Source organism: Urocitellus parryii, chromosome 10 (assembly GCF_045843805.1).
Source record: "Urocitellus parryii isolate mUroPar1 chromosome 10, mUroPar1.hap1, whole genome shotgun sequence".
Classification (NCBI taxonomy): Eukaryota; Metazoa; Chordata; class Mammalia; order Rodentia; family Sciuridae; genus Urocitellus; species Urocitellus parryii.
The window spans coordinates 99,035,064-99,061,573 of NC_135540.1; the positions used below are offsets into that span (position 1 = coordinate 99,035,064).

Consider the following 26,510-nt stretch of genomic DNA (forward strand, 5'->3'; position numbering starts at 1 on the left):
TCTGGGTTTCTTCTTCATTTGTGAAAAAAAGAATTTCTTATTAATATATATTCATTGGAGTCAGTTAAATATAATTACTAATATTAATATTTTATAATATAAATCAAAATACAAGATTATGATGAAAACTTGGTGACTATTGAACCACATTCTGAGAAAAAAAATCTAGCTGTTTTCAATTTAGAGAATGTCAGGTTTGAAAAGGCAATGTAAAGCAAAGCAGAAAGCAGAAGTGGAATTCTTAAGAAATATTTATTACACAAAGTCTTTGAATTTTCAAAATGTGTTGGGTCCTTCCATGTGTTTCTATGCAAGTTAATGCAATTGTGTTGTACTTGGTTGCATGTCACCCTACCACTCCTCAACTATCACCACCAAGGAAGAATTTCTAATCTAAAGAGAGTCTAGATCATGGATAGAACAGTGAGTGAAGGCATGAATCTGTTGAGTGCCAATTTACCAGCCTACTTACTCCTTTCAATGTGCTGTTGTAATTGAAGAGTTGTGTTTCCTTCTCACAGGTCACTAAAATCTGAAGTGGTTTCATGGTCCACCTCCCACAGTCCCTGAACTGAAACAAAGTATTCTAATTCCATAAGGAAGTTTAGAAGATGAACTCAGGCATCACAGTGATGCTTCATGTTCCTTTGCCATTATTTCTTGTATGCTAAACTCTTCAGCAAATCACTGGATAGAAAAGGTGATTCTGTTTGGTGATAAGACTTGATATTCACTGTTCCCAGCCAAAGGCTTCCCAGTGTTTTTCATGCTGTGACACACAAATAAAATGATAAAGTTTATATTCCCTGTGAGAAATTACATGGATATGAGTGCCTGCAAGTAGTTTTGTGGAAGAAAAAAGAAAAATTGTAATTTCTAAATATTATGTAAAATGAAATGTAAATTATTGGGGGGAAAGAGTAAGTATTATGTGCAAAACACTCCTCACTAGAATTTCAAAGTCTGGATGTCATTCAATGTACTCAACAGCTGCAGAAGCAATATTAAATACTTTCCTACATTTTAATAAGAATTTTAGGTTGCTTCTATAATAACCACTTTTCTATTAAGTTAGCTATGCTTTAAATTATTATACATAATTTCTAACCAAGATGTTTTCATCATAATTCTTTCAATGTCTTGTTAGTTTCCTTTGATGAGATTTTTTTCAAACAAGCCCATGATCAGAAATGTTAAAGCTTATCTTTTACAGCCTTTCAAATTTTACAATAGTTGAAATTGTCACTAAACTTCTTGTGATAATGAAAAAATATTTTAAATCCAATAAAAATGGCAATATTTCAAAATAAGAATGAGGCTCTAATGTACAACAGGCATGCACTGTTAAAATAGCTGGCTAGGATACCAAGAATGGGCAACATCAGCCATGAATGAATGCAGATGGTAAGTACATAAGACCACACATTTAGGTCACAGCCTGGGGCGAACTAAGCCTTCCAGGAGCCACTGCCCAGCCACCCCCAGCCCTCTCTCCCCACCGCTGGCCGCACCTTGGGCTGCAATCTGTGCTCCTTGGGCACCTGGACCACGAACTCCTCTGGCAGCTCCACGAGGCCCTTGTCCACGATGAGCAGTAGCACGCTCCGCAGATGGCTGCTGAAGGAGATGTCTGGGTGGTAGAGCGCCTCCTGGGCTGCGCTCAGCATGTCTCAGTGCAGCAGCAAGGGCTGGATGTCTCTCACTGTGCTTGCCACCTGCGGGGACCGCAGGGCGCACCATCAGACCTGGCTCAGCTCAGGCCAGCCTTAGAGGAGCCCTGGTAGTGGCTATCCCCAAGGCAGCTCTCAGCTGCAGGCTCCTGCCAGGACTCCAGCCACCCAAGGCCCCTCTCTGACAGCCCTGGAGCTAAGGCAATCACATCATGGCCTCTAGGGTAATACTTTTCTAGTTAAACACTATTTTAATTAAGACAAAAATTCTTATATTAATCTCTAACAAAGACAGAAAATTGAACATAAAGATTAAAAGCAGAGTACACTACCTGAAATATAAATGTTATTTATATTTTTATAGATTCAGAGCATTTTGATATAAATTATGAGCACTAGTATCTGTGTAAGTGTAAGTAAAATTATTAGTAACTGAACTCAATTTTTACACACTCAAAAGAAAGCTTGAAAAGGGGCAAAAATGTTTCAAAATGTGCTTTTTTGTTTATTTGGTTTTGTTTGTGTATGGTTACACTTAAATGGATTGTTTTATATTTATTTATTATGTTTTTCAGGTCACTTAACTAAAATTTTTGAAATATATTGTTTTAAGAGGTATGAAGGACATTAAAGTAAAAAAAGATATACATACATATTTACCAGTTATATACACAATGATTTTTACTGACAAATGGTACATATTACATAAATGAATAAATATGGAAGACCATGACAATAATGAGAAAATAAAATTTTACACATGATTTTTATAAATAATTCACAAGCAGTCATATATTTAATGCTATGAAAACTAAAACTATTTAAGTACAGGGTTTCTTTCTGGCAAATTGATATACAAAATATACATTTCTCTACACTATTTGTAATTAATTTAGTAAGTAGTAATGATAATTAAAATGTACCTACCAATGGAAGATAAAGAATTTTACAAAGAAAATTATTTTATTCTATGCAAATATTTCTAAGATATTATAACATGTATATTTAAAACCACATTAATAAAGCTACATCACTAACATTTAACAGTCAGAAGAGAAACTAAGAAAATCAATAATGTAAGATCATTGTTCTAACACAAGTTCATGCAGTGATTCTATAATGTCTTGATATTTATATTTACAAATTGAGAATAAAAACATATCCCTTCAAATCACATGAAATGACACAGCTTTATAGAAAAAAATATTAAGAATTTTGTTACACAACACATTTATGATGGAAAATTTTATAATGTAAGTCTGAGATACTGCCCTGAAACAACTTTATAAATTTAAATTCATGGTATTGTTACTAATATATCCATTGCATTGGCAATCTGAATGACAGTTTGACAGCCTATGTGAAAGAAAAGGAATCAAAGAAAACCAAGTTTCAAGACCAAAAAAAGTTATGAAAATTGAAATCTCTAAGTAATACCTTTCTTTGACATTTCATTCTAGTATTTTCTTTCATCTTTCCTTCAATGGTATCTTTTCTAATTTTTTTTTTAACTTCTAGAGTATCCCTTTCCTAACTGCCCAAAAAGACCGTGTAGCATTTTAAAACTATTTTTTTACATGAATACTTACAGGAAGGTTTCCCCTAAAATTTTAAGATATTTATGGAAAGTAATTAGTGAAAGTGAATTAGTATATTACTTGCACAATTTTCAGTTACAATTTTGTTGAAAGAATTAACTCTCAGCCAAGTTAACTTACATGCACATTTGGAGTGATGGAGCATGTGCTTATGTGTTTATTCATTCAATAAATATTTACTAAATTCCATTGTGATAGGTCCTCTTCTAGCTGCTGAAGAGTTTGGTAAACAAAATAAACAACATACCTACCTTAATGAATTACACATCTAGTGGGGGAGATAGACAATGAATAAATACAGATAAATAATAAAAATACCATACAGATACGATAGTAATCTTCAGAAAATGTCAGGAAAGTAATATACAAAGGCTACTATAGTTGGGTTTTTAAGGAAGACTTAATCTATGGGGTTAAAATTAAAGCTGAAATTTCAGTGAAATTCAAAATTTCTAGCCAAACAAAAATCAAAAGAGCACTGCAGGCTATGCAAAGGTCTCCAAGATGGAAATATACAGGTCTGTTCAAGAAATAGTACAAAGGACAATGTGGAGAGGCATAGTGGTTAAAGAGAATAGTCTGAAATAAGGTTGGAGCAAGCAACACCAGATTATTTGATCTATAAAGCAGACTCAAGAATTTAGTGTTTAAAACATCTGTTTTAGGACACTTAATAAAACTCTAAGGAAGAAAGTGTAGGTAGTACATGATAGGGAAAGACATAAAAAGGAATAATAATTTCCATTGAACTAGAGATAAACTATTTCCAGGAAAGGTCAATTTTTAGAATAAGCAGACAATGACAATAGAGTTAAAATGCATCTACAATAGAATTAAGCATCAGCTGGCAAATACAACCATGTCTGTATTTAAATGAAGGAAACTTAGCATCCAGAAGAAATAAGAACATGCTCTAAATAGAACTAGAAAGCAAGCTCCAGAAAGAATGTTTATATCATGGAATAAAATAATTTCACGGAGGGAGACGGAAGCACACAAAATACCAGGAAGTTGAGTAAACTTATAAATTGGACTCTGACAAGTTCTATGAAAAGTGCTCTAAAACATTGTTTGTGTCTACAGATTTTATGCACTTAAATTCACCAATAATATGAAAGAAACCCAGAGGCACTGGTTTGTGACTGCCAGAACAGGAAGGACTGTCTACAGGGACTAGGGCTGTTAGAGCCTCAAATCTTAACTTCCATTTAAAAAATTCTTGCATATGCTTCTGTTAAGATATTGTATGACTCCTGGGGAAACATTTATTTTGTCTTTCTGGAACTATTATAAAAATAGCTTCAACAAAACTCTTCAAGATAAATATCACATTTAAAAATATAGTATTCCATGAGAAATATGTAATTTCAGAGCTGGAAAGATTCTTCTGGCTCCCATACTAGATGATAACCCCTAAAAATTCCTGTTAAAAAGATACCCAAACTTCTTGTGAAGAGGCTGTGAGCAGAAGGATAGATCCTTTGGCTATGCCTTCATTTGAAGCAGCATATTTCCTCAGTTCAAGAAAGGTGATAATCATGTGTGCCAAGTTCTTTGTCACCATTATGGTGGTGATTGTTAATATATTTGCCCCACTGAATGTCACTTGTCACCTAATTTACATGTGCTTGTTGCTTCCTGGGTTCTCAGGTACCTGACAACCACCTGCTGACCAAGGTTCCTGTTGATTCTAAATTTTAGGGCGCCATAGAGTTCCACTCATGCATGCTTTTCCCCTTTGCCTAAGTCAGAATTTACCTGTGAAAGTTACTGACAATTACTGGGATTATGGTTTAATTCCTGAGGATCAGTAACAGCTTTTAATATTGTATGCAAAATTGTTTTGTTGGTACAGAGGTCTTCTAGGGGGAAGACCCCAATCTTCAGATTCTCTGGTAATTCCATTAACAAAAAAAAGACTCAGGAATAGCATCTGTTTTAATTTTCTGTTTCATTCTATAAGTGAATCTCGTGTGTGTGTTGTGAAAAATGTCAAAATCAAAGTGAAGTTTGTGTCAACCCTAACAAAAAAATAAACCCACGAGGTTATGAAGGAAAAAAAAAAAAAGAAAAGAAAGGTGATATCTATTCTCTAGCATTTCCCACCCACTTGTCTAAATTCTGTATATGGCCTACAAAAACAAATCACACTTCTCCTGGAGGGTACTTTTCTTCAGGTATCTGAAGAAAGACTTTACATACTAGGTATGTTTCTTCTCCAGACCTTTAAAGAAAAGTATTTTTTTTCAAACAATGAAAAACATACCCAGCATGTGGCATTTACTATAATTTGGAAGCAATGCTTCCTGTCATTTTCTCGCTCCCATCTCCATGTGAGACCAGTTTCAAACCCTGTTGTACAGAGTTTTTTTTAATGTGTTCAAGGTAATTTTGATTCTGGAACAGGAAGTGATAATAAGGCCAATGTGTCTGGTTGTTTCTTTGTGCCCTTCTTCATAGAGAAACTTCATTCCTGTTATAAGAATTGAATATCTAATAAAGATTTCATTTGAATAGATTGGGGAATGTGCTTTTTAAAATTGGAATTGCCTTAATCATAGAGAATGTTCAGTTCTCATTATAGGTAATATGAATTATTGTTATATCCATATCTTCCACACAATCAATTCGTACTGAGAAATTTTTATAGTTAAAACAACTTCATTTTGCTTTCCTAATGGGCAAGTGCATGAAATATGAAAAGTATTATTTAATAAGTAACTGAATTGATCGAAATAAACAAAATACCTGTTTAATGTATAGTTTTGCAAACATCAAAGGCCATCAGAGTATGAGTTTCAGAATGTTGATTATATGTGAACAAGAGGCAAAAAGGAAAAACAATAAGTGTTTTAAGACATAAAAGTATTTTTCATGGTAGTACCATAGTGATCATATTATCTGTAAAACATATAATCAAAACAAATAACAAAAATATCACAACTCAGTGATATATGCTTTCAGAGACAAACATTGATTTATAAGTAATAATAATTTTAAATAAGCACTGTTTCTAAACAATTTCTGCTGTTTCTGTTTTGTTTTTCTCCTTAGATGAGGACTCATATAATCCAATTATTCAACATCTTCCTTCAAACAGATACTGATCATAACAGTGAACATGAAGTATCTGTAAAATACTGGGGTACAATACTAAAATACTTACAAGAAATGCAAACAAGACAACACCATATCATGTTTCTCAGAGTTACAAGTGATTTAAATTTCATAAACCGAGAATGTTTCCTATAAATCACTTATTTTTGTGTTTCTAGGTAATATTTTATCATGTCCCCCTCCTCCCCTGTCCAGCACTAGGGAATGAAATGATGGTTACTCTACCACTGAACAACATTCCCAGCTCTTTTTTTAAATTTTGAGACAGTTCTCCCTTTGTTGCCAAGGATGGCCTTAAACTTTTGTAGTTGGGATTGCAGGCATATGCCATCCTGCTCAGCTACTATGTCTATTAGTTAGCTAATCACAAGCCTGACAGAGTTTTAAATATATGCTAATATAGCTATGATTCTAGTATATGTATTCAACTTTGCCTTCAATATTACTTCTTGGATACAAAATGCTTATCCTTCTATTACATACCTAACTAACACTACATTCAGATTATCCTTCTTAATAGAAAATTCTTTTCCTACTGCTCAGGCTTTCCAATTCTCACTTCTTTCCAGTAACATTCTTGCCCATAATGTTACCAAAATGTTCTCTTTCTCTCTCCCCTCAACACCTATATATATATATATATATATATATATATATATATACACAAAAAACCCCAAATTTCACAATATTTCCCTTCCACTTTCTACTAAAATTTACTTATCTTCTCATGTTTTGATTTCCAGGATTTAAGCAAAAACAATATTCCTTTCTTCCCTAAATGATGATTTTTTTTCAAATTTTAAAATTTCTTTCCTTGGTTTTATTATATTCTAGTTTAATCTGTTTTGATTGGTTCCTTTTTAGTTTAAATTATAGGTACATAAAATAAGGCAAGTGCTTGGTGGATTATAAAAATGCTTATGGAAGAAATCCCTACGGGATGATTGGGAGATTTTGATTTAAATTTATATTTGAAAAGAGTCAGGGCATCATTAGATTGATGGCTTTGAGTCCAATTTTTCATATTAAAATTGCTGATACACATATCTATGATTTACTGGATTATTAGGAATATTCACTAAACTATTTGAGTACAACTGTTCAGCAAACTGGAAAGTGCAATGTAAATGCTGGATATTACATTGAAACAATTATAACAGCAAATGATTGACTGATAGTTGAACGTCCAGCTCAAATTCATTGGAACATATATAGAAGGAAAGGAGGAAATATTCCTTTCATTTCCTCATAAATAAAGAAATATTCCCAATTATCCTTTAAAAATAAAGGAACATGTCCCCCCTGTGATCTTCAAATTGAACATATAAAAGACTATTCCTGATTTGTCCCTGAGGCATGTGAGATGGCTGCATAATTTTTTTAGAGGTTGAGTAGTAATCTCCAACAAAAGTCACAAAAGTTCCAATTCAAGCACCTGAGTGTGGATGCTACTGGGTAGCAATTACAACATGGAAGTTCTAGCAGAAAAATCTGTTTCAATTCTTAGTCTTACAATAAAATAGCTCAGTAGTGATAAATTGCCCTCCTGTGCATGGTGAAGCAACTTTCATGGAATACTTGGATATTGTTCCATTGAACTCAATAGATTTCTTCTCTAATCTGAACTATTTCATGCAGTGTTGGTATGCCCTATGTGGTTCAGCAGTTTCCCCTTCAGACTAGGTTCCTCACTTTTTCTATACTACATAGCTTGTTATAGCAAAATAATAAAAAAACAAAATAATATAAAAATTTTTGCCAAAAGACTGTTCAAACAAGTTACAAAACCTTTAAAAGACACACTGAGACTAGTAAAAGAGGCAAAATGCTCAATTGTGAGTGAAGCTGAAGGGTTTGTAGTGTTAAAATATCAAAGAATCACATTTTAATTGGTTTTCAACTCTGGCATTTTATGCATACTATAAATTAAAGGAAAACATTGTGATCTATTCATTGTAATGGTTGCCTAAATTGTAACGCTGCAATGTAAATATTTCAAACACTTGTGAAAGTGAGTAAGCAGAGAATTTCTGTTAATGAAATAATTTTTTAGAAACTTGGCTTATGACCAAAAAACTGATTTATTTTCATTCAAATTAAACAAAATATTTCATAGCTTACTCATCAGAGGAATGACAACTAATTGTAAATTTTTCTTTTCCAACTAAAAACACCTACCTCAAAACAACAAAAACAGATTCAAAATACAACTTTGAAATTTATTATTCACATAACACTGGCTTTTCTTTCCTCTGCTCCACTTTTTAGGGATATTAAGGTTTTCATGTTATGAAAGCTGTGCTTTCATAATACTGTAAATTCCTTCTTTAGAAATCTTTACATCTACAGTCATAGGGCATTCTTTCTTAATCACATTGCCAATTATACTTCATGTGTTGGCAAAATTAGAAGAAAATGATACACATTTTGACAGAGATCTCTCACATTAGTGAGTTCTGTCTTCCTATCCTGAAGAATGAGAACTTTTTTTTCCTATTTTTTTATGGTAGTAAGAGATACTTACCACCTGCCTCCCACCCCCTTTCTCAACACAGACACAAAAGGAATGCTTAAATGCTTGTTAACAACAGCAGAAATGTTAACAGGATGAAATGTCAAAATGATCAATTATGTTATGTTGGTTGTATATACATAGTGTGATTATTATTGGACACCTACCTACCTTTAAAGATCCACATGGTGGTTTTGCTCTGTCTGCAGAGCTGTAACATAAACCTGCCAACAGTCTGTAACCTATAATACATCTGGGCTATCACAGCTATTCCAACTATTCAGTTTGGTGACTAATCTAAAAGCCTTCCTTATAAGTCATTGTTGAGTCCTGTTCCCTGGAGGCAGTGCATCATACCAGCCTGTTGATTTAAAATGCATGTATTATCTGCCTTCATTATTAAATCATGTACCCTTAAGGTTCACATGCTTTCACCAATTCCACTATCAAAAGAGAGGAAAACAAGAAAAAAGGACCACTCATAAATAATCACAGTCATTGTTGATTTGTATGGGGAGCTATAGTAAAGAATAGCCCTAATCTAATTCAGGTAATGTTTAAGATAACTAGTTTTGAGGGATTCTAATGGCCTGGAGAGAGTTAGTAACATGTGAAAGCAGACTGTTTGTTCTTTTTATAAATAAGGAGTTTTTTTTTTCCACTTACAGGATCTAATCGTATCTGGATCTATTCTCCTCATGTCATCTGTTATTCTCTAATGCAACAAGAAAATCAATCTGTTTTAAAGTCATCTGAGTCCAAGAAAAAGAATTAAATGTTGTAAAATGCTATTTTAATTTTTAATATTATTTCTATCTTTGTATTTAATCAGAACAATAATTTGTCTAATTTAGCTCAATGAATTACCTCTTTTAACTTCAGGAGTGACTAATATCAAAGTGAGAGTATATCTGTCATTCATTATTCAGTTTCTACCAACTTAGAAGGAATGGTGAGGACAGAAAATGTTATTGGGCTTACAATCTAATTAAAAGTGACAGACTTGCAATCAGAATAGCTTTTCAACACCCTTTAGCATTTTTTTGAATGCTTATCTAAGCTTAAGATGTTCATTAGTAAGTCATTAAAGACTTAGTTACAGTCCAGTGGGTGAGTCCTGAATATAATGATGGAATCAATGTGAGTATAAATGTGTAGACTCATAATTAAAGAAACTGTCACATTTGGGGATTAAGGATAATACAATGCAGTCTTTGAAAAACTCTGTGAAAAGTAAGTGACCCTTACATGGTGTTTTACTTTAAATTTTGCTTACTATCCAAGTTATTTGTTTTTCAGTTCTAATTCCTAAAGGTATGTTTTAATGACTTCATTCTTGTAGGAGTTAACACATAAAGTTTTGCATTAGGGATTTTCTATACATCATTTTACTTAATCCCTAATTATAACAAAGTTGAATTAATTATCCCTTTTATGAATAAGCACACTGTGATTTAAATGGTTTAAGGTAATGCATTTTGGAGGTAATGGAAATGGAATTAGACTCTAAGGCTAGAGATCTTTCTATTCCATTCAATAGGGCTTTACAAGTTAGTGTTCTAAACCAAATTAGATTAGATAATATTATAAACTTCAGTTTCTGGGCTTCATGTAAGCATTAAATTCTAGATATGTTAATATCACCCTCCACAGTTCCTTACAACTGCAGAAGCTATTCAGTGTCCATAGTTAAAACTCATTCATTATCTTTAGCTTTCTTCTAATTCTTTCTTCCAAAGTAGTAATATTTTCATACCAGCTGAACCTAATTGATAAGAATAGTATGTCTGCTAAAATCTTTGACACACACAAAAAAACCTCGGGTTTTCTGCCAATTTCCATCTTTATTTATTTGTTTGTAGTGTAAAAAGAAATGAAGTGAGTAAATCCAGAGACGTTATTATACAATATGTGAATCTGATAAAGACCTAAAGCTATAGAATTACGAAACTTTCTTAACGTGAATAAAAAGAGGCATTCAGCAGTTTACAGAACACAGAGAAAAATAGCCTATGGAAATAAAATAAACCACTAAACACTTGTAAGATGCAATTTGAACAAATTAATAATCACATTAATGACTAAAATACAAAATCTGTAAGAGTTTAGTTCTGTACCAAAATTAGAAACTTTTTGACCACCATAATTAATGTTCAGTGTTTTTCATCATTTTCTTAAGGAAGAGTAAATGAAAACTAAAATAAAATCCAATAAATTATCTTATTATTTGGTATATTCTTCACCTAGATAAGTTCTTCAATAAGAAAAAAATTCATTAATTGGCAATTACTATTTTTTATCTTCATAATAAAGATTGAATTAATACAGTACTTTCAGGAGTTAAATATGTAAATAAATGGGCAGGTGAGGTGATGAGGGTAGAAAAATGATATAGGATTTACAATAAAATAGGTGAAAAAAGTGGGGGAATCCTGGCAAAAAGTCTCACATAAGAAATGCAGTTTAAAGAACCCTAAAATTGAAATGTCCTTTAACTATAATATCTTCTAGCTCTCCTTTAAAGATCTCTCTAAAACAATAATAAAAAACACAAATAACCCAATTAAAAATGAAGAAAGCATTCAATAGCACTGCTCCAAGTAAAATATGCAAATGGATAATCAGCACATGAAAAGAAGCTCAATATCATAAACATCAGAGACATGCAAATCAAAACCCCAGTAAGCTATTATTTCATCTCCAATAAGGTGGATAACATAAAGTAAGACAAGTAACAAACGTTGGGGAGGATGTGGAGATAGGGAAACCCTCACATAGTCTGTAATGTAAAACTCATCAGCCACTTTGGAAAACAGTTTATCAGTTCCCAGAATGCTACATACAGATAGCCATCACATGACTTAGCTTTTGTATTCCTAGGTGTATAGCCAAGAAAGTGTAAACATATTCACACCAAAACCTGTGCATGAATTTTCATGGCAGCCTTATTCATAATAGCCAGAGTGAGAATAATCTAAATGTTCATCAACTGATAAATATAACAGAAGATATGCATACAATGGAGCAATTCTGTAATAACAAATAAGTAAGTAGAGAAGCATTCAAGGACATCAATAGCTTTTACAATTATTATCCTAACAGAAAGAAACCAGTCACAAAAATCATGGATCATATAATTCCACTTCCATGTAATGTCCAGAATAGACAAATCCATAGACATAGAAAGTAGACTACTGGCTACCTGTGGCTGGAGGGTATGAGGAAATAGGATGTGACTACTAAAGGTATGGGACACGGGGTTTCTTTTTGGGCTACTGATAATATTCTAAAGTTGATTGTGGTAATGTTTGCATTATTGTGAATATATTTAAATGCACTGAACTCTATACTCGAAATGGGCATGTTTTACAGTATATAAATATATAAATCTTAAGCAAACTGTACAAAAAAACCCCCTTCCATTTAAACAATAGATATTAATTTAGATCTATCTAGCTTTTTAAAACTACATTATCTTTCACAATAAATAATGAAAGAACTATATCTTTTCAGTCCCACTTGTAACTATGACATGGGTTACCCAAAAAAACTTTCCATTGAGATTTCCATGACATTCCCCCCCACTTCCTAGGAACTACAATGGCAACAACCCATGAGATGACTTTGGAAGATCTGTGCTGTAGCCTGGGGTCTCTTGAATTGCTGTGAGCAGTTAACCTGGTCTATACCATACACACACAAAGGAAAATACATGATATCTTGGAGAAATTATTCTCTTAAAAAGCACTATGAAATTTGGAATCTATATGACAATGGCCTAGTTTACCTAGCTAACAAATTGTTCAAAATGGAGATCTAGATAACTCGAATCTTCTTTTACAAATTTTATGATATATAATTTAAAAAACATTCATGCACACACAAATGACTTCTTGACTACTTCTTTGCTAGACATTTGATTTTCTAAGAAGTCATTTCTATCTCTTTACAAATAAAAAATAAACTACAATGCAGTTTTAGCTACCTCACTTTCATATCTGATAAATTTGCCAAATTTTGGAATATTTTTTTTTAATTTCTGCATTTAATAATATAGATCTTTATGTTCAATTGAGCATATACCTTCTTATTAGTTTCATTTTTATTAATTTTTCCCTTTTTAATATACAATATATATTTTAGAATAATTTTGTTGAGTTTCAACACAGAAATCCTCCAGTTCAAAACTGAAATTTTGAATGCAACTGTACAAAATCCACAAAGATAAATTTGGAAATATTTTATAATTTTACAATAATCAGTCTTTTCCTGCAACAATATGATACACTACATAGCAACTTTTATAACCCCCTGTGACCTTAAAGAGTTTTCTTCCCATTGGTTCCATATGTTTTTAGTCATGATATTTTTTAAGGAATAAATGCATTTCTTAACTGTTTTGACTAAAGATGCATATGTGCATATGTGCAAATCATATATCTGAACCAAAAGGGCTCTCAGTGATAAATGAGAAAAAACAATTCCTAATATTTTGAATAAATTATTACACCACTGCAAAGAATATCTTAATATTTAAATACATATTCTTGTTCGTGTTGTGTTCATGATTATTGTAGTCAAACTTGGGGAATTGTTTTAGACAAATTGTAGTGATAGAAAAAAGCAAAGTTGTATGTTATCATTGACTACCATTCGTTTAAAATATTCACTAACTTATAAAAGAATATTTCTTTTAATTTCTCTTATTTTATCTAGCAATATGGCAAAATTTTATATAATTGTGTTCTTCATAGTGCTAATAGGTAATTGGAAGAGATGCATAATAAAATAATTTGAAAAAAATTTTTATGAGAACAAGTGTAAAATTTAATGTTAATTTAAAATATAAGAGAAATATTGTATCTAATGTTATTCTAATTTTGTAAAAATGTATCAAATTATACATGATTGCAATAAAAATCTAAGCGAGGGCTGGGGATGTGGCTCAAGCATGCGGGGGGTGCTGGGTTCGATCCTCAGCACCACATAAAAATAAAATAAAAGATGTTGTGTCCACCGAAAACTGAAAAATAAATATTAAAAAATTCTCTCTCTCCTCTCTCTCTCTTAAAAAAAAAATCTAAGTAATGTTATGAATGGTTCATGTAACTACAAGGTTTATGCTTTCTGATTTAAATTTGCATGAGAATAACTGACAATAAAGGTAAGGTATTCTAGTAATGACTAACAAACAAATAAAACTGTTCTTACACTTTACCAGCAATTTAAAACTTTGACTTCAGAACATTCAAATCAACACAAAGTATTATGTGTGTGTGTGTATGCCTGTGTGAAATAAACACAGAGAGTTTACCAAATGCCATGGTGAGTACCTATTTTATGTAAAAATTTGAATCTTTCAAAAGATTTATTTTGAAACACAACCAGTGTATTTTTCTTGCAAATCCATAAAGAGACTAGCTTGCTTGATCAAATTCTTATATGATGTTTTCTTTGATGTGAAGAGAATCATCTATACTTTTGCTACCATGACAAAATTTATAGGAATTGTGTATTCAGAAAAACCCAAAAGTATAATTATTAATTAGATTAAAAGTTTCCTCTCAATGTATCAATTTAAACCTGAAAAAAGAACAAATTAATGTTATTTTTCAGTAGTGACGGTATAAACTATCAAATTAAAACAGACAATAATATATGAATTTTGCCATTATCCCTAGATAAAACTGGAGAAACTAAAAGAACTATATTATAAGAAAACAAATATCTTCAATCAATGGTAATAAACGATAAACTACAAGTTAGAAAAGTTGAAAACAAATTGAAAGTTAAAAACAAATGCATTAAAAATATACTATGGCTACCAGTATGAAAATATAAGTGTGAAATCCTCATTCTTACATTGTAATGAAAGGAAGTAGTAATCTTGAGAAAAGCGACAGGATGAGTGTATCTTAAATATTCAAATATTTTTAAAATAAATAGACATTATAAGTACAACCAAACTATTCTAGTCACAGACCACCCCAAATCAAGAAATGTAAAATTTAAGATATATTCCAACACCTCAAACACTTAATAAAATCTGAATATAAGAAAGATATATTTTACTTACAATAGTTAGACATGTTCTCATAGACTACCTCTAACAAAATCCACATATAACATGTTTGCAAATACAAAGACAAAAGAAAACTCTTTTCCATTTGCTAACATGCATGCTGGCTGCTTTGAAGGCTTTTAAACAAATTCTTACAAAGTATTTGTTATTAGCCCTCATGTCTGTAGTTATACCATGATGTTAGAGGTGCAGTAACTTACAAAATATATATTTTTAAAACACAGTATAAACTGGCTAATGTGGATGATGCTGGATATGTTGGCAATAACCTCATATATCATTATCATGACACAGATAAAACACAGTTGTATAAGGTATTTTACTATAAAAATAGTTATATTACTGCAGATATTACAAATTACCTGGGCTGGCAAACATTATAAACATTTCAAGAATGATTAATTTCTAAAAATAACAAAGTTAAGCAGAGCTTAGAAGTCGAACTTGAGATTTTCACAGCTAAAAGAAAAACATGTCTTCAGAGAAAGAATTGTATGGGAAAATATTAGGTAGTAAAATGTCATTTTGTATTTTGGACTTTCCAAGTCTTATGTCTTGTTAGCAATTATAAAAAATATATAGAATTTAAAAAAAAAATCACTGACATAAAATAATTTACAACTATAAAATACATTAATAATAAAAAGAAAATTATGTAAAAACAGGTAAATACTAAATAAATATGCATCTGATCTTTATCTGGACCTAAGAATTATTTAGTATAATAACGTGAACATAACAAAAAGCAGATTAGCTTGTAAAGTCCATGAATATAAAAATACATATGTGACTTTTACAATAAATAGGCTTTCAGAAAAAAGCATGCATAATGTCTTTCTAGAAGAATATTTAATTCCTATGTTTTTCTGTGAAAATGCTATACAATTTTTTTTCTGTTTCTCATATTAAGTGCCAATGATTTTGTTTTCCACCTCTTCAGTTGTGACTCTCTTTAAAAAGAAACTTTATTTAAGCTGAGATGTAGTTAAAATATATGAGCACAAGACAAGTCACCTTCAGGACTCCCAAAACTTTGGTGCTTGGGTGAAGTTACATCCTAGGATGAGATCTCCTAGCCCAGTGACCCACAATGGACCCAGATATTCCTTTACTGCCAATGGGAATGAGCTCCAGGGACCTACATTATTATGGTTATTGTTCTGAAATTTTCTTGGTTTTCCTTGCTCTTAACCACATAAGTAAAATGACAAAAAAAAAAAGTACACTTTATCTTCATGCAACACTATGATAGCACTAGCAAAGATTGGCCACTGCCTTACTTCCTTCTCTTTCTTTTCTGCCAGTTCTCACTGCATTATAGTAGGGGTTCTGTGCTCTACAGGAAGGGGATACAGCCATGGAAAACAGAAAAAGAGAAATACAGAGGTACACAGAGACATAAAATATGAACAGATAAACATAGAACCAGAGACATTTCTTAATTTTAAAAATTATATATGTATTTAATGTTGATGTTCTGATTATTTTATTCTGATTATTCTGATATTATTCTGATTATTCTGGAGCAATATGATTATTCAATTAACATAAGCATATTAGAATTAGTTTTTTTAGCTTAGTTTCTAATTTTATCAATATAGAGAGACCTGGCAGAGCTAACCCTCGACAATTATAGATTACCAACTAAAGAGTGGTTTAAGTATTCCTACATTTTGCAAATAATTTAGATTAGACAATAATAACGTTAATAATAATTTTTTGTTTAGATACTAGTATTTAGAAACTTCTTGTAAAACTTGAATACTAAGGTTGAAGTAAAGAGAAGATTGTCTTCAAGTCTCAGGTTGAGACTAAGGATAGTTGCATTTTTTGCTTATCTAATGTTTAACCACTTCAAAGTAAATAAGGTGTAGGAAAAAAATGGAAGACTTATCAAATACCAATTACTATGTTAGAAGTTTTATATATATTATTCCATCCATTACTTAAAATATCCTACAAGAATTTGTACCTTACAGATAACAAACAGGCTTAAACTTTTTAATGTACTATAAGCTCCTTGAGGAAAGAAATGCAAGTCTTTTGTTCAGTGTTATATCTTTAGTATCAAGCACAGTGTTCTGGCTAAGTTTACTAGTGATAAATGACATAAATTAACTAGTTTACAAAGAAATAGGGTTTCTGAGCTAGTTGGTGGAACAGTTAGAATTTTATCTCAGGTCTTTCAGGTTTCAAAACCCAGTCTGTGCGTCAAAAGAACATGAAAGAGGCAGGTAACCAGTGTTTCTGCCTCATGTACTCCAAATTAACAGAAGGTCCTTGAATTTAATTTCTCTCAATGTCATTTAGCAGCTACACTACCTCAGTCAAGTTGCTTTACCATTCAATATCTCAATATATTTTTCTGTGTAAAGATAACAGTTACGGTAATCACAAATAATAATAAACCCATGTGATTGTATTAAGGATTAATTAAACCAATATCTGAAGTTTATGGCCATAAAATCAAGAGTCAAGATTATTATTTACTTTGGAAGAAGGGATAGTCATAAAAGTTATTATTCAGAAAAGCTAATATTCAGGGTTCAAGAGGGCAAACAAAGCTGGACATCTCAACAGTATACATGTAGATGCCATCAGAGAATGTTTTAGAAACAAAGGTACTTTGAAAACTATCAGACATTTTAACTCATTCATCTGAGTATTTTCAGTCATACAGTATTTCTTTAAGCCAGTATTGATGGATACTCTAAAAAGCCCTAGCCTGCCTGTTACAATTTACCACTTCATTAAAGGTATGTTCTTCTACTTTTAAGCAAGCAGGATTCCAAAGGGTTGTTCATAGAGTACTTCAGTCAAAAATCAAAAGTGGCAGCACAAAGAATAAGGAGAAGACATTCTATAAAAGGGAAAAAAAATAATATGCATTTCTCTGGTGCTAACTTTTAAAATATCATAGAAGGTAATAAGAATAAAGTTTATAAGTAAAAATCCTGAATATTATTTAGTCTACTTTGGTTAAAATTCAAGATAATTTTAAGTAGTCCAAATAAAACAGAAAGGATTACTTTGGTTGTTAACCCTCAAGTAGTTTACCAGGGAAATATTCTATGTGTTCTATGAATATATCAGAAGTTTTAAATGAATTTACATACTTCTCAGACTTATCTGGAGATATTCTGGGTGTGTTTGTGTATGTTTTTGTGTGTTTAATACACACACCATGCTCACAATCCAAGACCAGTGATCCATGGCTCAGCCATGTTTGAAGCCCAATAAATACATACAAGATGTCACTTTTTACAACCAAGAAATTCAGCTCTGGAAAAAGATAATCTTTCCTACAATGTCTACTTTTGCTATTTTTAAATACCTTCCTCAAACAAGGGTAATTTTAAAGTGACCATTTGAACAAAAATCATGTATGTGTGTAATTCTTAGTGTGAATATCAAATGAAATAGTTCTCATGGCCGGCTAATTCCTGGTTGTTTTAATTCACTAAAATAAAAATAATCTGGATGGACACAGTATTATGATGAAGAAAATTAACATGTTTGAAGATAAAATTTTCATTCACTGAGCCTGATTTTTTACATAGGATATTTATTTAATCCTCAAAGTAATCTCAAGTAGCTAGTTTTATTTTGCTCTTTTTAAATTAAAAATTAATTTTAATCACCTTTAGATGTATGTATAATTAGAAATGCATTCATTTGAGTGATATGATTCTTATTGCCCCATACAACAAAATGTTTGGTGTACTCATGTATGTGAACGTAAGTGAACCATCAGTATATGAATTAAGAAAACATTTTGAAATTTTTGACAATTTACTTTATTTAAAACAAGGTATAAATAGGATTTTTTTTCTCATGTTTAAAAATCTACGTACCTTATAACATGTTAGAACTAGATATATTAAATCTGAGGAAATTTAGAGGAAAACTTCAAAAAGGAAAGAAGTTATTTTATCCAGTTTTTATTTTTCATCACGACAGTAGAATGCAATTCAAATGGAAATAAGCAATTGCATCATTGGTGAACAATGGGTTTCTGAAGACTGTTAAAAACTAAAAGTGAACTAAAGAGGCTAAAAATGCATTTCAGCTGCTTGCTACAAATGTAAAATTCTGAAACATCCTAAAAACTGGCAAATACAGCTGTGCCTCTTTTTCTTTCCTATAAGTATTATCAATGTATGAGATCGTACTAAATCATTTTTATCTTAGTGCAAACCCAATGATAATTAGCACAAAACTTTAAATTATAAAAAAGGAACACATGAACATATATATAGACTTAAATTTACCTGTTTTGAAAAGATTCAGCGAATACATTAAGATGTACAAAATATGTTAGTCATCCTTCCATACAGAATGATTGTGAATTTTATAAAATTTGCAAAGGCATATGACTTCTATACTATCATATTTGTGTAAGAAATATCAAGTTTATTGAATAAAATGAGTTTATAAGTTCATTATGGAGTATATTAGCATGTTTCTGCAAAATCACCTTTCTCTAAAAATGAAGGGATATATTCATACTATTCTCTTGTAGGGTTTTTGTTTTGTTTTGCATTTTGTTTTTGCAATGAAAGGTATATGACAAAAACAATTTCACTCTAATGAGAGGTTAGAGTTTATACTTTGTGTATTAAAGATTGTATGAAATAGTAACTCTAAAAAAATGATTACTTAGTCTGGGAAAGCAGAGTTTCTTTCATCATTTTTCTAAATGTTTATACCTTTTACATTCAAATTTTTTAAGCACAAAAACATGTAAGCCCAAAAATTCACAATGATATAATACAGCTGATTTTCCATAAGTGTGATAAAACAAAAAAATGCATTTTTTAATAATTAAAAATAAAAATAGCAAAACCGTTTGGTTTTGCAAACATTTCATGGGCACTTTAAGAAATTCAATTGAAAAGTTGTATTTACCATAGCTAAAATTACACATATGGTACTTACTCATTTTAAAAAATGATTTTTAAAAAACTAGAAATTATCAGAGCAAGGTTTTTGGAGAAAAGGTCTAACATGAATAAGTGAAATAACATTAAGCATTACATAAAAATCTAGTTAAAGATCTTACCATGAACTATTGGTGCTAAGAGCATCATGAAGGTTAGTAGCTGTGATGGCCACATGGCTGTGGGCTTGGGCGTGAGAATTCCTCAAGAATGTATGTTTCAAACGTGAAAGAAAGTCACTGTGTTTGTGGTTCCTCTTCTGTACTCCAAGATTGATAATTAAAAATTAAAACAAAATCAAAAAGTAAAAGAAAAATTCCTCAAAAATTGAAACACCAATATTCCAAATATGAAACCTGCAAAAAAGAAGAAAAAAGGGGGTGTGGTGGTTATCAATTAGAAGGTATTCTTATTTTAATTCCCTGAAGAATTGCTTTATTTCCTCTTTAAACACCTGTTTTCTGTTCCCATCTTTTCTGTGTACTGGGGATTGAACCCAGGGCACTCTACCACAGAACTGCATCCCAGGACCTTTTTAGGTTTTATTTTGATTTTGAGACAGGATCTTGCTAAATTGCCAAGGCTGGCCACAAACTTGAGATTCTCCTGCTTCAGCCTGCCTAGTCTCTGGGATTACAAGCATGTACCACTGCATTCAACATTTTTTCAACTGAAGAGCCGAAACTTCAACATAAAATGGGTAAGTAATCTAAAAACATTTTTATGCATGTATTACCATAGTTTTTATACCTCAAACTCAAACCATCTCTACTGGACAAATTAATTTAAATATACTAATTTTAATATGTATAAGGAGACTTGAGGACTGCTTTTCGTAAGTATTTTCCATACATATATAATTTTACTAACAGAAGAGTAAAATATCATCATTCACCAAATAAAATTTTTACTAACATTAAAATAGTAAAATATTTTCATTATTCACTATTACTATAAGTTTGAAAGGGAAAGTTAAGTTACTTTCATTTTAGGCACTTATATTCTTTCAGAAATTTTCCTACATGTTAACTACATTACTTTTCTAAGCATTTTACAACAATTGTGATTACAGATTTATAAGAGATGCTACTTTTATGTTTGATTGTCTAAAATCTCAATACTGAAATTTAATGCACGATATAACCTAAATTACAATTTTAAAAATTTTATTAAAATGTGCTTCTAGCCAGGTGCAGTGGTGCATACCTGTAATCCCAAACATCTCAGGAGACTGAGGCAAGAGGATCTCAATTTCAAAGCCAGCCTCAGCAACTTAACCTTTATCATATCAAAATTACAAGTTTATCAAACTATTTTAGTTTTTTGTTCACTTAAATCCCACTAGTAAGAACACAAATTCTTAACTACCTGATCTCAATTACTGTTCTAGAATGGTGACCTCCAGTAATCACTTAATGACTTGGTACCTCAGTTTCCCTGTTTATATAAAGGCGAAAGTAATGTTATATAATTTATAGGGTTATACAAACATTAAGTGAGTTGAAACTGGTAATTTTATATTATATATCATACATTAAAATGTGTTTTATGCAGAGCAATGTTGTCATGGACTAAATATTATATGATTAATTTAATTTAATATTTAATTGTGATAATTATATTATGTAAATTATGAGAATGAACAGATTGCTCATAACCTACAAGAAAGTATACCACTATTCATAGAATACTTTTTTTAGAAAAGTAAACTTTTTAGGATGACTTCTTCCAATTTATATCTCGTCATTAACTTTACTAAACCAATCAATTTTTATATAACAGGGACATTTTAATTAAGTCATTTCTAAAGCAAAGTTCTTAATATACAAAAAAACCAAGCAAAGATATTAGGGATGCACTAAGTCACATAAGACAGCATCCAATGTATCCATGATTTATTAATAAATATTGCATAGTCATAAACATATAGTAATGCTTCATAATCTTGCCCTACAAAATCCCAAAAATGCCTTCCTAATTTTACTCAGCAATAAAAGATAATAAAATCATGGAATTTGCAGGTAAATGGATGGCGTTGGAGAAGATAATGCTAAGCGAAGTTAGCCAATCCCAAAAAAACAAATGCTGAATGTTTTCTCTGATATAAGGAGGCTGACTCATAGTGAAGTAGGGAGGGGGAGCATGGGAGGAATAGATGAATTCTAGTTAGGGAAAAGGGGTGGGAGGGAAATGGAGGGGGCAGGGGATTAGCAAGGATGGTGGAATATGATAGACATCATTATCCAAAGTATATGTATGAAGACACGAATTGGGTGTCCACATACTTTATATACAGAGATATGAAAAATTGTAGTATATGTATAATAAGAATTGTACTGCATTCTGTTGTCATTTTTAAAAATCAATAAAAAAAGTCTAAAAACAAAATTACGTTAAAAAAAAACTGCCTTCCTAAAAAGCCATTTTACATGGAACACTCCTTCCAATATGAAATGGAATCTCTATGATACATTAATTCATCAGGAAAAGGAGCAGCGCAGCAAGTTGAAAATTTAAATGACTATAACTGGTCTTCTCCCATCACTATCAAAGTGTTAACATGTTTCATGTGACAAGAATGAGGCAGAAACTCAATGAGTCTCAAAGGAGTTTAGACTGAGTAAAATATATAATGAGCTCAAAATGCTAGTTAAAGTTTTCAATTCTGAGAAAGTATACATATGTTTTTCCTTTAAAGTTTTCTTATTTGTTAAATAAGTATATTTCTTAGTTCTCAATTGGGAGAGTGTGTGAGGCTATATGATGGAATTGTAAAGCATGATGAGTTTGGGTCCTACTATTTCTCATAGAAGTTTTTATACATTAAATAGGTTCTCCTAACAATTTGACCCTGAAAACTAAAGAATCACAGTGAGGTTTAAGGATCTTTCCTATATTCTAATATTTATGAGACCAAAGAACATTATATGAAATAATTACTAATAAATCACTTAACCATTGAGACTAGTTAGTTGTAATAATGAGTTGAGTGTTCTAATAATGAATGCAATCTTGAACAGTTCTATCTCATTTTGAACATTCATAAAGGACAGATTCATTGAATTCAACAAATTCACTCACGTATTTTTTTGTCAATTTGATTCAAGTGTTTGCTGCATTTGGTTACTGGGGTTTGTGATATATAAAAGGCATGATTCTCGAATTGAAATGGGGGAAAAAGCAGGAGGAGGAAGAGGAAACAGGGAGGAAGAAAAGGACAAGAGATAATGCAGAATAGGCAAAGATTAAAATATAAATCATAATTTATGATCTGTAAATCGAATTTTTAAAAAAGAAACAAAGTGTTATAAACAATACACATGATAACACTGTGTGGTTGATCCGGAAAACCTGCAAGAAGAGAGGAGAAATTGTGCTAGAATTTGAATAATGGATGAGACTCCCCTGAACTGTAGATGGACAAAGAACACTCTGGATTAAGGATTGTTATAGTAAAGGCAAAGGTGGTTAAAGACAGCATGTTGTAGAATGGCAAGTTATCTAGTTTGTCAGGATTAAGTAAGAACCATAGAATGTAATACTAAGGATCCATTCAGATAGAACAGAAATGAATCGAATGCAGTACAAAGAAATGTGAATTCAACTTGATTTGAGTACAAATCGGGCGATTTGTAACATATAATCGCATGAAACATCCATACATATATAGATCAGCATAACCTCTGTCTTAAGAAGGAAAAATATTTACATTGAATATATTCCAAGGAATTTTTTAGTTCTTCTATATTGATACTAAACATGCAAACACTATTTTTAAAAATTCTTTAGTATACCTGATAGTTGGTTTGAGATAAGGAGCTTGATTAAATTGAATAAATACCAGAAATTGGATTACTAAATGAGTCATTAAATTAATAAACCAACTATTATTTATGATATCTAATATGTCACTACATGAAAAATAATGCAGGCTTTGCATTTACATAATAAGACACCATAGTCAGAGTTCCAAATTTGCATAACACTGCTTAGCAGCCATGATGCTATTTCAGATCAAATATTGATTTCAGAGAATTACCAACACTTTTAGATATTTGTTATACATTTGGCAGTGACCATTTATCTGCACAGATGTATATTTTATAATGTACACAAGTTAAATACAACCTGGAAGAAATTTACAAATACAGTAAATATGTGTTGGCCTTAACCTATATCTGAATGTGATAATAATTTCTTAGTTCTTTATGTCTGCAAAATGTCCTTACTTCCATAAAAAATAAAAATCTAGGCTATCATCATAAAGTCTAAACCAGGAGCTGGGGATGTAGCTTAGTTGGTAGAGTGCTTGCCTTGAAAACACAAGGCCTGGAGTTCAATTCCCAACACCATCTCTCTCTCTCTCTCTCTCTCTCTCTCTCTCTCTCTCACACACACACACACACACACACACACACACACACACACACACGTCTGAGGCAGGAGCAACAGCATAAACAGAGTGAGAAGTACCTAGTTTTAAATCCTATTTGCATTGTTAGCTGTCTGACCACAGTAAATTATCAAAAATTGTTATATCCTAATATGTAAATCTGAATTTCATACTTTTTTTTAACCAGGTGTTTTAAGGCTTAAAGAAAGGTAATACATATAAAGAACCTATAAAGATTCCTAGCAAGAGTATAAATTCAATAAATGAGAAAAGTTCTTGTTCCCATTTAATGATGGGATTTATTTTCAAAAGTGGGGTTTTAAATGGTAAATGAGATTACATTTGGTAGTTAAGTTGGGTAGAAAAACATTTGATAGGAGTTTATGAGTGGTTGAGTGGAAAAGTGGATAGAATTAGAAGCTACATTGTAAACACCATGCTTTTAGAAGATTAAATTGGTCATAGCATATAGAAGGAAAATGGGGAGAGAAGAAAAATACCTTAGGTAAGCAGTGTCATCAACAATATTTGCCAGAGTTAGTTTGGTGGGAGTACACAGTGTTTTGATTTAAAATACAGATTATTTGGAGAAAGTCAAGACAATGAATTTTAGAAATATTTCTGTTCTATGATTTGTGTGAAAGGAAAAACAAATTAGCATCGAAAAATATAGAATGGATATAGGAGATACAGTAAGAAGATTTGCACTGGGAGTGAGGAGACAAGCTCAGGAATAAATCAAACCATCAACTAAGAACTTTGGTTCCATCCTTCCCTCAGTCCCACCCCACTGTCTCCTCCATGGGCTCCAGAAGATTACCACAAGAAAGACAGGTTTCTATTCAATTAATCATAAGGTTAATTTGAATTTTATTTCTATTCAATTAATTTTAAGTTAGCGTTAATTTTAAAGTTACTTAAATATGTTTTAAGAAATGAAAGGATAAACTATCATACATTACTTAGAACACTAACAGTTTTTGTTGTTGCATAAATAAAATACACATCCCCTTGTAACTGTATTGTAAATAATTATAATTTGAGGATAAATTAGAAAACAAGCCATTTAGGAAGGTAATTTTAATAAACCCTTTTAGAATGAAAGACTCATTTAATTATCTTTCAGATAATATTATGATCTAATGAGTGTCTTAATGTTTAGGAACATATTTGGATTTAATGAACAATGCTATTTTTGGCTTTAGAGCAGTACATCTTTTATCCAAGAAACAGATTGATGTTTTACACTGGATCATTTTCTTGTGAAGTACCCTTGACTTAACCTCTTTCCTTAGATCTTAAAAAGCATCTGATTGGAGCTTATTTCCAATAGGCTTTGAGTAAAGTAATATTTACCTCCATTTGATATGCTTAACTGAAGACAAAAATCAATGAGTGTTAACAAAAGGTAAGTATAAATAACTGTTAGTGCAACTAGTATGGGAGACATTGCAATTGCTTGACAATTACATAATTAGAACTAAAAAAGTGTATCTCATGTTCTTTCCATGCGTACAATTTGTAAATAAATCATATACCTTGCTCTTTAAAAGGAAAATACTGAGCTGGGGATACAGCTCAGTGTTAGCTCACCTGCTTTGCACATGAAAAGCCACACAGCCCTGGTTTCCACCAACACACCACAAATAATTAATTTAAGTACTTATAAAATTTAAAGGTTTTATCAAAAATTTTGTGAAAAAAAAATCATTCTAAATGAGAACAGCTATTATTTCAATGCATATTCAAAAGGTGCTGATTCCTTTAAAATGTCATTTATGATAATAATTAAAGATTAATTATTTCATGTTTTAAAGAGAGGTAAAAGTTAAGAAGGACAAGCAAGCTATAGTTAAAACTTCAAAATATATCAGGTATCTACTAAAAACCACATAAATCCATTTGAACAGGAACATGGACTCTATTCCAAAATCTACATGAAACCAAACAAAATGATAGCTCTCCTATAGCAACAGTTAACTTTATTAAGGATTTAATATCTTTAATATGTCTGTCAATGATTCATGCCCACAACAGGTGCTATAGGTGCTCTATCACCATTCTTTTTTTTTTCTTTTGAGACAGGGTTTCTATTAGCAGCCCAGGATAACCTCAAACTTTTGATCCTCCTACCTCAGCCTCCTGAGTTTGCTTGGATGACAGGTTGCACCACCACCAAGCCTGACAGGCACTATTCT

At 31.4% G+C, this 26,510-nt stretch overlaps 1 protein-coding gene across 1 annotated transcript in view; it reads right to left on the reverse strand.

The window, feature by feature from the left end:
- Adgrl3 (adhesion G protein-coupled receptor L3) overlaps positions 1 to 20,117 on the reverse strand; it is a 479,419-nt gene extending 459,302 nt beyond the window's left edge. The window contains exon 1 of the mRNA XM_077803548.1: positions 20,042 to 20,117. Coding sequence (XP_077659674.1) covers positions 20,042 to 20,096 — 55 coding nt within the window. The 5' untranslated portion in view covers positions 20,097 to 20,117. The remainder of the gene's footprint in view (positions 1 to 20,041) is intronic.
- Between the last annotated feature and the right edge of the window lie 6,393 nt (positions 20,118 to 26,510).